We start from the raw sequence: 17,169 nt of genomic DNA, 5'->3' as shown, positions 1-17,169 counted from the left end.
TCTCAACGTGGCACCGTAATCGGATGCCACCTTACCAAGTCAGTTCATCAAATTTCTGCCCTGCTAGAGCTGCCCCAGTCAACTGTAAGTGCTGTTATTGGGAAGTGGAAACGTCAAGGAGCAAAAACAGCTCAGCCGCGAAGTGGTAGGCCACACAAGCTTGCAGAATGGGACCACCGAGTGCTGAAGCACGTAGTGTGGAAAAATTGCTGATGTCGGTTACAACACTCACTACCGAGTTTGAAACTGACTCTGGAAGCAACATCAGCATAAACATTGCTCATTGAGAGCTTCATCAAATGGGTTTCCATGGCCGAGCAGCCGCACACAAGCTTAAGATCACCATGTGCAATGACAAGCGTTGTTGGAGTGGCGTAAAGCTCACCACCATTAGACTCTGGAGCAGTGGAAATGTGTTCTCTGGAGTGATGAATCGCACTTCCCCATCTGGCAGTCCCACGGACTAATCTGGATTTGGCAGATACGAGGAGAACACAACCTTCCTGAATACATAGTGCTAACTGTAAAGTTTGGTGGAGGAGGAATAATGGTTTGTGGCTGTTTTTCATGGTTCTGGTAAGGCCCCTTAGTTCCAGTGAAGGGAAATATTAATGCTACAGCATACAATGACATTCTAGATTATTCTGTGCTTCCAACTTTGTGGCAACAGTTTGGGGAAGGCCCTTTCCTGTTTCAGCATGACAATGCCCCCATGCACAAAGAGAGGTCCATACAGAAATGGTTTGTCAAGATTAGTGTGGAAGAACTTGACTGGCCTGCACAGAGCCCTGACCCCAAACCCATCAAACACCTTTGGAATGCTGACTGCGAGCCAGACTTAATCGCCCAACATCAGTGCCCGACCTCACTAATGCTCTTGTGGCTGAATGGAAGCAAATCCCCGCAGCAATGTTCCAACATCACATGTAGTAGAAAACCTACACAGAAGAGTGGAGGCTGTTGTTGCAGCAAAGGGGGGGGGACCAACTCCATATTAATGCCCGTGATGTTGGATGTTGGACGAGCAGGTGTCCACATACTTTTGGCCATGTAGTGCATCTTCAGCAGTTACAAGATGGTGAAAACTGAAATGATCGTTGCACTCCTTCAGGAAGGACACCGTAGGAACTGGGATCTTTAACATCCACCAGCTAACTCCATCAGACAGGACAGCCAGTTTAACGTCCATTCAAGGGACGCCACACACATTGATGCCTCACCTTGTCCACGAGATACCACGGTGACAGTTTCGAGCTGGGCCGAGATTCGAACCCAGGGAGCGTGCTTACCTCTCCACCATCGCCATTCTTCAAAGCAAGGGAGAGGAGCTCACAGGAAAACGTCATTTTCCACAGTGATTCGCAGGTACCTTTCTCAACTATTCATTGAGAAAATTCATTTCTCTCATTTTCGTTAACTTTCCCACGCTGCGAGTGCTCAGTGAAAAACATTAACGGAGAACCCGCCGTACAGCGACCTTGTTCGAAGCATGCAACACGTTCTTCTGACGCATAACCTCTATTTGGGTGGTGTATAGTCAACTGACAGCTGCCTTAATCCCTCCCGAAAATTATAAAAATAACCTGGGTGAACTGTATGAAACTGCACTGTAAATGGTGAAGATATTGTAATACCCTCCCCCACCTGGAGGCGGCGCTACACGATACACATTTACAGAGAGAATTTGCATACCCCCTTCTCTCCCCCCCCCCCCCCATGACCACCGGCAAAGATAAAAACCTCCCCAAAACATTAATTGGGATTGCGCTGATTCTCTGTAGCAAAAGTCTGGATGTAGTCATGGGTAATCTGTGCAGAACTGTTGTAGTAGCGCGACAAAAACACACACACATCCGTGAGTTATAGTAAAGATGTTGATGGATTTGTAAATATTCTAACCCATTCCATTCCGACGCCATATTGTTGTGGTGCCAGGTTCGGTGGCGAGGACGACTGCAAGATGGAGCAGTTGGGCCGTCTCCCACCGAACACCGGAATTGAAGGTCGTAACCTTCGGATAACTCCGAAGGTCACGGGTCCCTTAGTGGACCGTGGACGCCAATATTTTGACGGCGTGGGGTAGGGTTAATTGTCTAATTCCAATTTACCTAAGTACCCACGCCGTCTAACTACCGGGGAAGCCACACCCTCGGCCGACTTTGTCCGAACCGAGTCGCTGTTACCGACTCGGATCCGGCGTAACCGAGCGGGAATTACCAAAGCCTGCCGGACCAAATGAACAATTTACGGCACAAACGGCCTTCCGAATTCTCAAGCCCGAACCATACTGGGTCAATGGAAGAAAACACGGACAACAAACTGGAACATTTAACAGGTGTTTATTGTACAATAATCAGGAAGGGAGACGCAGAGCAGACTTAATCACGAATATGCAGGCAATGTACAGTGAGCAAAAGCACTTAACAATTTCTACTTATAGGACGGCGCCCCCCCACACACACACACACACACACACACACACACACACACACACACACACACACACACACACACACACACACACACACACACACACACACACACACACACACACACACACACACACACACACACACACCGAAATAAAATGGACCCGAATTATCTTTATTTCAAGCCTCGCAGCGAAGGGGATGGACAAGCTGGAGGTCAGAGTTTGGTCGGTACCTGGCCGCCTGATGCGATTTGGCCCGCGGCTGCAGGTGTGAAACTCGGGATTGTCGGCGAGCCCAGACACCATGTAGCGGGGTCCATGCGGGGGCCAGGGTCGCCCCTCACAGAGGACCAGCGGAGATTCCCGGCTCGGACTCCGGGTTATTGCTCGACAAAATGAGAGATGGAAGTCGACGGCTGTGGAATAGTCAGAGGACCAGCTTGAGACACGGCAACGACGACGACCAACGACGCACACCAAGAGAAATGGCGACCCCTTTCTTCTCCGACAATTCCAACCCAACTCCAGCGAACACTCAGGGGAGCCCGGCGATTCTTATCCCTCCCCCGGGCGGGGTGGGTCATCGGTCCTCTGAGGTAATCTTTGCCCTGATTGGACAGGGTTTTGTGTGGTGATGTGCTGGCCATCCGTGATTGGACAGGGGGGAACCCCCTCCTTTCCTGGGCGGAGTCGGTGTTCTGAGGTGAGGAAACCTCCGCCCACGTCCGTGGTCGAACGCACGTGGGCAATGGTTGTCCATGGTGCCAAGAAGTGACGGATTGATTTGTTGGCGTTGGGTATTACAAAAAATCTAACTCGAAAGAAACTTCGCAGCGCACACATGTAATTCCCTTTAGTCATAGGGAGGAATCGAACTACACGCATACTTATTGAAATAACTAAGTTTAGGGACTGCTGTCTGTTTGTGTGCAATTATGTCTTCCAGATTTGTAACACTAACATCTGGTGTGTGTTCCAGCACCGATGAGCTTGCCAAGCGAGCCACATGTCATGCCTGGTGTTGCCTTAATGGTTAGAGTGGTGACCTTGGGGTGTAATGGGATCCCAGGGTCCTGAGTTCAAATCTCCCTCAGCCGTTGAATTAATACCAGGTGGGGTTGACTGTGCCCGTCATCCTTCCGAGGTCGGCAAAATGAGTGTCGGAGTGGTGACCCATCCAGGGTTGTGTCCAATATTCCAGGAGATTGATTAAGTAGCACGAACACTCTGCACTGGGTGTGGTTCTGATACATGGATGGAGCCACTCGTCGAGCACTCCACAAGCTGATCACGAAGAAACCGCATCCCTTACATTAGCAGCACTCGAACAACGCAACCACTAGATGGCGCAACGCACCAAACACACCACGTGACTCCCAAATCAAGAAAGTTTAACCAAAAAAAAAGAAACACGCAATCCGACTCACAACCATCAACCAAATATAATACTCCAAGTACATTATTTACTCAAAAATTAAACGGCACAAATAAACAAGATTCGCTGACTCAACACGAACGTTGAACGTTTCGGACGGTGTATACAAGTTAATAACCGATGATCAACGTCAAAAAACAACAACAACAACAATACATTAGGCTTCAAGAGTGCATGAAACAAGGGGAACACGAGGAAAAACATGTACGTATAAATTTGTAAGACGAAAACCAAGCTTATTCGTGTTCAAGAAATAAAGAAGAGGAAGAAGAATCAGTGGTGAACAGGAAGAAGAAGAAGAAGAAGAAGAAGAAGAAGAAGAGGACCGAAGGTACACGTGAGCTCCGACGAGGGTTTCTTCCGATCGTTCTTATCGCATTCCATGCAGGCGGGTTTTTTTTTTTTGGTCCCCCTCATTTCGCGCTCTTTTTACCACAACACAATCTCCTCGTTCCTCCCGTGTTGTTTTCTTCCTCTTGTTGTTTTTCATCTCCCTGCTCTAGTTCTCCCTCATCGCAAACGTGGAGCCCCCGAGGATGCCGAACATCAAGATCTTCAGCGGCAGCTCGCACCAGGACCTGTCGCAGAAGATCGCCGAACGTCTGGGCCTCCAGCTGGGCAAAGTGGTCACCAAGAAATTCAGTAACCTCGAGACTTGGTCAGAACCCGTTACCGTCCACCCGTCCCACCTTACATTCGTCACGTCCCCCATTGTGAAACCTCCTCGATGCATTAATTCGTGTTTACTCTTCACACTTGGTGGTTTAAACGCGAAAAGGTCGATCGAGGTCTTTTTTTTTTTATTAACTGTTCACCCTCTTTGTTTGTGCTCGGCACGTGTCACGTGTTCGGATAATATGATTATTTATTTTAACGGGTTGTTGTGATCGCTCTGGTTGTATTTAAAACTACGTCATGCACACACAGTCCGTGCAGCGCCGACAGGTAAGCACCAGGTGGTGACATTTACCGTCACTGTGCATCGGTTTCCCGGGAAATTCCCCCTCGAGCGGTTCGAGGGAAATCTCGCGAGATTTCAACCGCTTCCTCTCGGATATTGTCCCTTTGGCGGGCTATCTTTCGACTTTCCCTTCTTTTCTGGTCTTACTAATATTGATGCTTTCTTTTTTGTTCTCTTTGTGCGAACAAAGTGATGTAAAAATGGTAATTGCTTGTATATCTATATAGTCGAGGCTCATGGAAGAGCTAGAACACCGAACGGATGAGGACAAAAAGGAACAGTCGGGGTGGACACCAACACTTAACAGCAGAGTTCCCATCATGTACTGTCTTTTTTTTTTGGCTGCTGGTTGCATTATTGGTTTGGGGTGTGGCTATGGGCTATGCCACTGATGCAGTGCCCCTTGCTGACCTCGGAAGGATGACTAACTAAGTCAACCCCCCCCCCCCCGGTATTCAGCAGCCAACGGGGCTCGAACTCGGGACTCCCAAGCCGCCGCCCTAACTGCTAAGCCAACACCACGCTACAACAGCAGAGTTGAAGTACAAGACAGAGGGAGACTTGGATAAAGGATGCATGGGGTGAACAAGATGGACATAATGCAGAAGGAACCACTCAGGAAGGAGAACTCACCCACCTCCCATATTTAGAGGGGATGCTTTAATCATTCATTACACCACCGAGTATTGGTTCGCGGGCGCCAGCGGTGACCACTAGTGTGTGTGTGTGTGTGTGTGTGTGTGTGTGTGTGTGTGTGTGTGTGTGTGTGTGTGTGTGTGTGTGTGTGTGTGTGTGTGTGTGTGTGTGTGTGTGTGTGTGTGTGTGAGTGACTGCCTCTCCAGAGCATAGCTCCGTGACGTTTGATGCGATCTTGATGAAGCTTGGACACAAGCTAGATATCATGGTCTAGTGTCTTTTTGGATGAAGGGCGTCCCACGCCCCTTGTGGGCGGAGCCACGCCCAGTTGAACTTTTTATTTTCTCGCAATTTCATTTCCTAGAAGCTGTGCGTAATGTCCATGGGTACAACATGTAAAAAATCCGATTTGATTTGGTCAATTTTGACGGAAGAGATAGGTTTTTACGGTCGGGCTTCCTCAAAAGCTTCCACTCACTCAATTGTACCTATCGTGGCATTGTTCAATAATACCCGCGAACCATCGTCGCCTCCCGGCTTTTTTTATTTTTTTCTAATTTTTGTCATATTTTATAGGATGTGCATTTAATAGCTTGCAAATCCACAATATATAATTCTGCTTGTGCACTGATTTAAATTGATTTTAAAATGTTTGGATTACGCCAGTCGTAAATTTACCATAAACAATCACAAGACATGTAAGAAGACGCTTGTTGATTGGCCGAGAGTGCATCAAACTCGTTGGCTCATTAGGGGGATGTTGCAGCAGTTGCCTTTCCTTGGTACGTGCTCCACCATACTTGTTGGATGTTCAATGGAATTTTCTGTCATATATATATATATATATATATATATATATATATATATATATATATATATATATATATATATATTTTTTTTACATTTTTATTTCATCTTGTTTTTCAAATCGATATTTTGGAGGTATGATAGTTTGATTTCAGCGTAGGTGTGCACTCTTGAAGTGGCGAAAATGACGTATGGTACGAAAAGGTGATTCCGGAAACAGAACAGTGGCAACAGATCTCGATCTTCTGTCCAAACTTGTCAAGGAATTGTGTGAACATTGACAGAACATTTGATTCTGAAGTGCTTTAATATAATCGAACACTATGAATGCTCCTGATGCTTCATATCCTGAATTCCGATAATTATGGGGGGGAAAACGAGGTCAAAATATTAGCAGAACATTTCTTTGAGGATATGTCCAAACAGGAACGACTTGTAGTGGAGTGGGCTGGGTTCAAGTATGGTGGAATCGTGGAAAATGAAAATGCCGGAGAATTTGTAGAAACATCAGCCGACAAGAGGGGAGAAAATGGGCCAACAAAATGAAACTCATTCAAACTGGAGTTGAATGGGAATTACTGAGGGCCATACAATGCACATGCCTGGTGTTGGCTTAATGGTTAAGGTGGTGGGCTTGGGATCTGAGGATCCTCAGTTCAAACCCCCCTTAGCTGTTGCATTAATACCAGGTGAGCTTGACTCTGCCTGTCATCCTTCCGAGGTCTGCAAAATGAGTGCCAGCATGCTGGTATCCTGTGTTGGAGTGGCGATCTATCCAGGATTGTGCCCAATAGCCAAAGAAACAGCTTAGGCAGAACCAATTCTCTGCACAGAGTCTGGTCCTGATGGATGGATGGAAACAAACAAACAAAAAATTTCTTTTTTCGTGGTATTATGTTTAACCTTTTGAGCCCTGAGCTCCTTGGACTTTCAGCTCCCTCACCCTGTGCTCCCTGGAGAGAAATAACTGAAAAGTTTTAATTTGTTTTATTTCGATTTTCTGCCTGTAAAAATGTTTTTCTAGCCCTGTAATTTCCCATGTATGATATTTCAAATCAAAGGCTGTCTTACTTTCTTTTTTGAGTTTATCGCCAATACTCTCCCCTATGGTGCCGGTCAAATGAGCAAATTATTGCCCGGATTTTCAATACGTAATAATTACCCATTTTCACAATCATGTAATCGAAAAGTCTTGATTCCCCAAGGGATGGTCTTGTCCGTTTTGTACTGTTTGAACGACAGTTTATTTTTAGTGGGGATCATTCCCTCATCAAGTGAAAGTTGACAATGTGGAACAAAGTCATGCCTGAATTTCTCAATCAAATAATTGAACAATAGGCAGGTATTGTATATTTTATCAGTCTTGTCCAGCTGGGGATCATCCTCATTTACACAATGCAAGAGAGACCAGATTACAAGGAACCGGTCTCTTGTCATTTCCTTTGGAAAACAAGGCGTGGAAGTAAGCATAGCGTCCTTAGACCACCAGTACGTCCATGGTGACTCGGAGCACCAAAAAATGCCTTCAACTCTGCCAAAGTGAGAGGCTTTCACTGCATAATTGTTTGGTTTGGCTACAATCACACGTTCAGCTTGGCCATTCCTCTCTGAGAAGTAAATCCCAAAGAACATCATCCCAGAACAAGCCAAAATAGTCTTTAGTACTTTACACATTTATTGCATTTGGTAAATTTTTAGGCCCTGGTTGCTCATTTGGTGTATCGCTTCCGTGGGGAAAGAACCATCTTCACTTCTATTATATATTGTTGCGAATTCGCGCCCGCTGGCATGCGAACGGCCACGTAACTCGAATCGCGGCACGTCGTCCACCGGATGGACAATTCAGTCATGACCCTCTCTGAACAACGCCTGGAGCGAGTCATGGGTGGGGGTTTAACCTCACCACGATCATGCCAATTGCCCACCCGCGCAGGATAGGGTTGCTCGCCAAATTCGATCTACCGAAGTACCTGCGCGAATGGTCGACCGGGCGATCGTACCACGTCACAGGCCGACTCCGGACACGAACCGCTAAAGCGGTCCGTTCCGTGCTTCAGTCATAACCGAGTGGTGTTATTGTCGGCCTTGACGGTTCCGATTAATTACCGGGATGTTGCACCCACTACGAACCCCTTATGTGATGCAAGATGGAGGGTCAATAAAAAAGGAAAAGAGACGAAGCAGAGCGGGAAAAGTTCAACAAGCAAGCATTTTATTCACACACACACACAGACAAGCCCGTATATACAGCCATACAGTCAAAATGCACATATAACAGTTAAAACAGTCATGCAACAAAAGCACATGCAGAACTACGACCGACACATGGCAACATTTACACAGTTCTACTTCACAGACGGCGCCAACACACACATTTATACAAATAGCAAAGGAAGGAAAAGAAAGAAAGAAGTCGCGACTTCCCTTTTATGGCTGGTGAGTCCTTCTCCCACTACCGTCAGCGTGGTCGCGCCTGGCCCCGACCTCTCTCGCGGCCGGCGAACCCTCTCCGGCACTCCCCGTCCGGACGCGCAGGTCCACCTCACAACGGGCGCTGCCGCGTCTCCCGTCCGTGCCTTCGTGACAGGGCCGCTCACCAAGCCGCTGGCGCAGGACCTCTTCCCTCGAGAACCAGACTCTCGAACCAACTCGACCAACTGAAGACCAGACCAGACCACAGCCAAGACGAAAAGAAGACTAAGAGGAAGAGGCGGAAGAGGAAGCGGCGCGCTGCCCGTGCCAGTCTTTTATAGCGCGGGGCCCCGCCCTTCGCCCCGCCCCGTTCTCGGCTCCACTTTCCTTCGAGAGGGTTCCCGAAAAGGGCGTTCCCTCACGCTCTTCCTCCACCCCGCCCCGTGCGGGGGCCGGGGGAGTTAGTTTTTGGCTCTGGGCCAAAGAATTATTCCCCCAAAATGAGACCCTCCCTTACATGACCTGTGACCTTTGACCTGCATTGCCCTCCTCCACTCCAAAGCGCGGGGAAGATCAGGTGGGAGAAGCAGGTAGGGGAACCCACGCATCCTCGCAGTTCCCTCCTTGGCGCCTTTGTTTGCCCTTCGGAAGCGGACGTAGTGGCGAAGATGTGGTAGCGTAGATGGTGGAGGTGGCGTGGTTGTAGTGTGGTTGGCGCTGTGATGGGGATGGCGTGGTTGTTGAGATGCTGTTTGCTTGAAATAAAAGATAGAAAAAGAAAAACGACGAACTCAAAGCGTCGCAGCCCGGATCTTCTTCTTCTTCTTTCGGCTTCTCCCGTTAGGGGTCGCCACAGCGGATCATCCGTATGATCCGTATAGTGATTTGGCACATGTTTTACGCCGGATGCCCTTCCTGACACAACCCTGGTCGCCTCTTACGACACAGGGATAAGGTACACCTATTTTAACTGGGGTATACACTGGCCCAGTATACTGGTACTCATTTCGCCGACCTCGGAAGGATAACAGGCTGCGTCAACCTCCTGGTGTATTAATTCAGTGGCCCAACGGGGCTTGAACTCAGGACCTCTTGGATCCCAAGCCGCTGCCCTAACCACTGTGCCAACACCAGGCGAAAGCATCGCAGCCCGGATGGATCACATAAATTCCCTCTATACAACGGGTTTGGGCTAACTACACATGCACCTATGGAGATATCTCACCTGAGGGCCCTTTATGGTGTAATGCGAATTTTCACAGCCGTAACAATATTTTATAAATATAAAACACGTATTTCACTGAACTCGGCGTTCATTTGAACCCTGTAGTGGCTCTTATCCATCTTGGGCGGGAGTCAGACCTTGGTCTATCCCCTCCATGTCCTCTGCCACTACCACCACATTCCCTACCAACACCTCTGGGTACTCCCCCAGCGTTGTCGTCAGTACTGTTAGTTTCACCTTCCCCGTTTGAGAAATCGGTCTCATTACCATAATCATAATCATCTATATCTACCTTATCAAGTGACATCACATTTTGCAACGATTTTTAGCGAGAAACCGTCAAAAACTTTCGTGAATCTCGTGCTCATACTTCCGCAGATCATGCGCTTCGGCATGTTCGCAAGAATGGGCCGACTGGCATGTGTATCAATGCGTGTGCATGGCAAAAACCTTCCCACTCACACTTCGAACGAGACTGTCACGGCACGCTCGTCAGGACTGAACGGGAACCGGTGGGAGAACAACCAAATTGTGTGCACAGCAAAAGCTACCCTCACACTTCCTGAGCAATTGGCGGCGACGCAGACCGAAGATCGGGTGCAATATTGTTGTGGTGCCGGGCTCGGGGGCGAGGAACGACCGCAAGATGGAGCAGTTGAGCCGTCTCCCTTCCGAACACCCGGAATTGAAGGTCGTCACTCCGGATAACTCCAAAGTCGACTTAATGGACCGTGGACGCCAATATTTTGACTGCGTGGGGTAGGGTTTATTTGTCTATTCCAATTTACCTAAGTACCCACGCCGTCTCGCTAACGGGGAAGCCACACCCACGGCCGGCTTTGTCCGAACCGAGTCGCTGTTACCGACTCGGATCCGGCGTAATCGAGTGTGAATTACCAAAGCCGTGCCGGCCCAAATAACAATTTATGGCATAATCGGCCTCCCTAATTCTCAAGCCCGAACCATACTGGGTCAATGAAAGAAAACACAGACAATGAGCTGGAACATTTAACAGTTATTTATTTACAATAGGCAACAGGGAGGGAAATGCAGAACAGTCTTAACCATGAATATAAATGCAGGCAAATGTACAATGGCAATCACTTAACAGTTCTACTTACAAGACTGGCCACAGACAGACGCACACACACCCAAAAAGAAATTGAGCCGGCTGGCCTTTATTGGACCCTCCAGCCGCGGAGGTTCGGCAAGCTGGGGGTTAGAGTTTGGTCGGGTACCTGGCCGCCTCGTGCGGTTTTATCAACTCGCACCTGTGGAGCTCGGAGTCCGTGGAAGGGAACGGGGATCCTCAGCTCAAGCGCTCCAACACAACCCACCATGGTGGGACTTGAACCCACGAACCAGAATCCAACGAGCGCAGCTAGGATCCTACGAATGACCCGGCCAGCCACGAACGATGACCGACGACCAGGAGAGCCCAGCAGACCAGAAGCAAGTAACGACCTCCAAGAAACCACCAACTCATCTTTGAGCGCCTCGCGATCCTGCTTATCCCTCCCCTGTGCGGGGTGGAAGGATCCGCTCTCGGGAAATTTGCTTCCGGATTGGACGGGGCGTTTTCCGATGTCGTGGTGGCCAGCCGCGATTGGAGGAAGGGCGTGTCGGCATCTCGGTGCTCCTCCCCCGAGAGAGGTTCTTTTGTCTTCCCAGTGTTAACGGGACACATTCTTCTTTGATGGGGCGGAATCAGAGCTGAGGCGATCTCACCCCTGATTGGACGAGAGGAACATTCCATCTTGCTAGGGCAGAGTCGGCCCTGAGGCGATGGAAACTCAGTCTATGTTCGTGGCCTTGAACATGTGCGTAATGGATCTGAAGGAGTGGAGGGGATTGATGTAGAAAACTAACGAGAAAGAAACTCGCAGCGCACGCATGAAATTCCCATTAGACAGAGGGGAGGGATTTTTACTATCCACATATATACTGAAACACAAAAGAAACTTGCCACCTTTTAAACCTTCAAATATCAACAATAACACTGCGTTTAGTAAATGTGTGAACTTGTTTGTGGACAATAGTGTCCTCACTGTCAGACAAAACGGTCACGGATGGTCACTTGAACCTAAAATGGTCACTTCATAGCACAGCTGTTGAACAGCCGTTTTGACTGTCAGTTATTTGCCAAGGGGTATGGGATGATTTTAATGAGCTGCACGTGATGTCTTGATATTGGCTTTAAAAAGGCCAGTGCAAAATGGGAATTTCAATTAACATGCTACGATTGTCAAGGGATCAACGGCAGTGTGCCTTGGGCATACTGCAAGGCGGATTGAGCTACCGTGAGGTGGCACGTCGCCTTGGCTGTTCACACCAGACGATATCGGCCCTGGTGGACAGAGACACCCTCCACAACTCTGCAGATGACAGACCTCTATCAGAGAGGCCAAGAGTCACCACTGCAAGGCAGGACAGGCAGATGGTCCTAAGTCAGATGGCTTCAGACATTGAGGACTGAGTGGGACAGAATCCAGCAGCAATCCATCCAAAGACTGGTAGTTAGTATGCGCCGACGATGCACTGCCTGTATCCAAAACAATGGTGGCCACACGCTATTGAAAGGGGACTGACATTGCACCCTGTGCTGTTCTGTACTGTAGAACAAACTTATGAGATGGTGTGTCTTGGTCAAAAACTTGACATGTCATCAATAAAATGCCAATGTTTCAATTAGCTATTGTTGGTTTGTTTTATTTTGAACTGTTACAATTTTATTACATTTCATACAAGTGGTAAGTTTCTTTTGTTTCGTATACTTAACGAAATAACTAACCTTTGGGTCAACTGTATGTGTGAAGGCGAATGGTTTCCAGATTCGTAACAATATAACGGAGCTGCTAATTGCTCAGGAAGTTGCTCGTGGTGTGTTTGTAAACAAGAGCATGTGACGGCCGGTTACGTTTATAGAGGTTTAAATAGCAGCCGATAAACCAGCCGTTAGGGTTAAAAAATACCAAAATATCAGCATTATTAAAAGCCATTTTTAGGGTCAGAAATGACTGAGAATGCAGGAGAGACTGTGTAGGAACCTCCATCATCCATCCCAGGGCCCCAGACTCAGGCCTTTAGTGGTACAACCCTAGACTTGCAACGTAAAATATTTAATACATCACTGACATGTCACCAAATGCATGATGAAGTGTATCGATAAAACAAATGGAGAGTGACATGACCAGGGACCATAGCCAGATATTAAAGGGACAGGGATGAGTTACACCTGGAGGAAGGCATGGGTTCTTTTAATCAGAGTAGTTAATGCAAGCCATGTTCCCTCTGGAAAGTGAGTAGCAGCTGAAACATTATAAAGGCTTAAATTTTAGTGAGAAAGGTCCCACAATTTTTTTGGGGGTTAGGTATTAGGTACTCGCCGCTGCTGCATTTCACGGGTATTTTTGGCCGCTGTCACATCTAAAGGTTTGGCCTACGTGCTGTGACCATAAAAATGCGAAGGGGGAAGCATTATGTGCTCTTGAGAATGACGGAAGGTCATTTTCCATTGCAAAGTGAAGGTTCTGGTTATAACACACTACTATTGTAATGTAAAAGAACATCCATGAAATCGGTCGGGTGTCATTAAACGTGTTTTTATTTTTAATCTGTGCGTCGTACGATACTTCAGACGGCACGATTTTGGACATCACAATCGAGTGATTTATGAAAGTAACTATCGTTGTGAGTAGTTTTCGTAAAACTTTCCCCAAACCGGACAATCTGAGTGACAAATGGACCTGTATCTGCTCCATGAAGCACTCGTCAGGGATCTCGCCACCCTATCACAGTATCAGCTTGAATTTATAACACTGTCTACGGGACGATCTTTTTCACTGTATACACCACTTTTGGGGAATGTTCGTATAAGCGAGGGCTGCCAGTGCAGCCAATACACAGGTACTTTATAGACGTGCTCACATTCTTGATTGTACATCTTCATAGGATGTACAGTCACAAACCCCGGTTTGCATCGGGGATGCGTTCCTGAAAAGTGCGACGAATATCGAAACGACGTAAATCAAGGCAGTTTAATGTAATAAGTGGGGGATGCATTCCTAATGTCATCACTTCACCTCGATTATATTTTGCCTTTTTTTTTTTTTTTTAAACGTTTTTTTGATTAATGACAGTTATATTCAAGTCCACGTATGGATAAATAAATTGAATATACTTCGACATATTTCAATAAAAATAAACCTTCTGGAAGTGGTCGAACTTGGCGGTGCCTCTTCTTCTCCTTCCGCCCTCTTCAATGAACTTCGGCGACATCAACGGCGTGTTCACCATCATCCGTTCGACGGAATGACATCTAATCTCACTTTTCAGTAACACTCTTGCATTGCCTCCTTCACCAATCTCCATTGCAATGCATCTCTCTTGTACGTGTGATGCAAAGGATTGTAGTTCTTTCGGCAATTTTGCGATCCCCCGTTTTTGGTACTTTAGTGATGTATTCTGGTGTCTTGATCAATCTTATAAGTTCTGAAAACATTTGAGAATAAAAGATATGGCTTTTAAAGCGTCGTCAGCGTGATTTGAGGAGGCGCAAATCTGGTCGTGATATTAATAGCATGACAACGTAAATTGGGGGTGTTACTGTACTCGCATTCTCATAGTACGTACTTTTATAGACTTGCTCGCATTCAACTTGTTTGTGGTTTAAAAGAGATACTCGCTTGCAAAATGATGTCATAATGTGTAATACTGGCGACCACCAGGTTGTGTTTCTGGCCCAGTTAGCACGTTGTGCAGACAGATGAACCCAAATACAATATCCTCTCACCACGATGTTTCGACCGGCATAAGTAAATCCTCGTACGTGTGCACGACACCCTCTGTGATGTTTTCCAGTGTGGAGATAGGAGAGAGTGTGCGTGGTGAGGACGTGTACATCGTCCAGAGCGGTTGTGGAGAAATCAATGACAACATCATGGAGATGCTCATCATGATAAACGCGTGCAAGATTGCATCTGCATGCCGTGTCACTGCTGTGATTCCTTGCTTTCCATATGCTCGGCAAGACAAAAAGGACAAGGTGTGAGAGACTTGGATTTCTCTGGACGTCTTCGACCTCGTTTCTTCCTTTTTCATTATTCTATTTCGACCCTTCCCCTCCATTTTTATTACCACGATTGCAAGTTAGCCTTGTTTACTCCCATGATGTGGTACATTCAGATTTTGTCGATTCCATGTGCCATGTACCCCCCCACCCCCCCCCCCGTCCTTAGAGCCGCGCTCCTATCTCTGCCAAGCTGGTGGCAAACATGTTGTCCGTTGCTGGTGCTGATCACATCATTACTATGGACTTGCACGCCTCGCAGATCCAGGTGATAACCACTGTTTGCACTGATGAAGTCTTGATGTTTACAATTCTCATGTATTTGTTTTGGGAATGACTTTTGTCACTCTTTTAAGACTTGATAAAAATGAGGTGTAAGTATAACAACAATTACATTCTCTTTACTAAATCGACAATCTATTCTTTTCATATGTTTTTTTTTTTTTTTTTTTTGCTTGTTTTAACATATTTTGTGTTGAAGTTTGTTTGAAAAAATTTATTTTTTTCATCTTGTCTGAGACTTTTCACTTCTTGATGACAATGCCCCCCAATGACTATTTATTGAACCCTCCTGCTTGCCAAGGGGTCAAACATTCGGCTCGCATTGCTCTCTGGAAACGACTATGAATTATTATTTTATTTTATTTTGCTGTAAACACAATTGCATCCATTCGTAGGTACAAGGCTTACTGTGCAAAACGGTTATACTTTTAAGAGTTGAAAGTTGCATGCAATGCTCATCGTCTGTGAAGGTTAAAGTATGTTCATGTGGATACATTTAGCTTTTCTTTTCCTTTTATGCCTCCGCACCCTTGGTGCGGAGGCATTATGTTTCCGGGTTGTCTGTCCGTCCGGATTTTCGTTTACGCGATAACTCAAGAAGCAAATTATATAATTTCATCAAACTTGCTAAAAAGGTAAAGTAAGACAGGGCAATTAAGTAATTAGATTTTGGGCCAGATGTGATAAAAGTCAAAGATCAAGGTCAAACTCTGAAATTTTACTGTTTACGCCCTAACTCAAGAAATATTGGACAGAATTTCATCAAACTTGGTACAAAAGTAAAGTTAGACAGGGCAATTAACTGATTAGATTTTGGGCCAGATATGATAAAGGTCAAGGGTCAAATATGTCAATACTCAAGTGTTTGTGTGGGAGAGCGGAGGCATACTCGTCGATTGCGCGCAGTCGACTTGCTCAAGTTTTAAGTATAATGTGCTTTGATTGTCATTCCTCTGCCACAATCACCGTTTGTGTTCTTGAATCCAATTATTTTTTAACGTTTTTACTTCTGACACCAAAGGTGGACAGAGGCCCATCTGTTTGTCTGTGAGCAGGATATCTCAAAAAGTTGTTGACGGATTCAGACGAAACTTGGTGGGCACGTTGGGTGTGTGACGAGGAAAAATTGATTCCATATTTTTTAATTATTATTATTTTAAAATTTTAAAGTGATTCTTCACCATTGCGAGCGATGGGACCAAAAATGATATACAGCATGATCTCGCGTAAAGTTATGAATGAGTTGGGTATGTAACAAGACAAGATGATTCGATCTTGGTTGAGGTCCAGATCCAGATTATTTGATACAAAACGTAAGCTGTTCATCACAGTTGAGAGATGCGCTCGACCAAGTGCCGTTCTAGTGTTTTCATTTGATTTGCAGAATAAATTAAGGTTGTTGCATGAAGTGTGAAAACGATCATCCATTCTCACTTGGAATGCAAAAGGGCGAGCTGAAGGTGTACACTGGACGACCTCACCTTTGATCATCCCAGAGTAATGTGTTGCCATTGCAACAGAGATAGAATGTGGTACCAAAGGAGGGCTGATTTGTTGAAGAAGATTGTGACCCGTTGAGTGCTGGGGCTCCATAATTTTGCACCAAAAGTGAAAGTGAGCTGCTTGCGGCAGCATTCTCAACACCAAAAGGATACAATTTGATGTTCAGCCATCATCTGAAAGGTTTGTAGCAGTAGGATCTTCGGACCCCATCGGCTTAATTAAAGTGTCGTTTCTTGAATGTGGGAAAATGAGCAATGCACTATCCTACAATTACATCATACCCAATGAAGTGAGATGAGCAATGCACAGACGAGCAAGATGATCTAACAACCAATATGAGCTGATGATACTCAAAATTCATGTTCCCTGCCTTTGAGCACTCATTTCCACAATGATTATTTGCGACTTG

At 46.3% G+C, this 17,169-nt stretch overlaps 1 protein-coding gene across 1 annotated transcript in view; it reads left to right on the top strand.

Annotated features, from left to right (window-relative positions):
- The first annotated feature begins 4,062 nt into the window (after positions 1-4,062).
- Positions 4,063-17,169, top strand: part of LOC147024687 (ribose-phosphate pyrophosphokinase 2) — an 18,710-nt gene continuing 5,603 nt past the window's right edge. Inside the window, exons 1-4 of the mRNA XM_085884838.1 lie at positions 4,063-4,197; positions 4,370-4,524; positions 14,768-14,951; positions 15,145-15,243. Coding sequence (XP_085740964.1) covers positions 4,403-4,524; positions 14,768-14,951; positions 15,145-15,243 — 405 coding nt within the window. The 5' untranslated portion in view covers positions 4,063-4,197; positions 4,370-4,402. The remainder of the gene's footprint in view (positions 4,198-4,369; positions 4,525-14,767; positions 14,952-15,144; positions 15,244-17,169) is intronic.

This window comes from Eptatretus burgeri, chromosome 6, assembly GCF_056783735.1.
Source record: "Eptatretus burgeri isolate ZD-2024b chromosome 6, Ebu_testis_v1, whole genome shotgun sequence".
Taxonomy (NCBI): Eukaryota; Metazoa; Chordata; class Myxini; order Myxiniformes; family Myxinidae; genus Eptatretus; species Eptatretus burgeri.
This window is presented reverse-complemented; position numbering and strand designations above follow the sequence as displayed.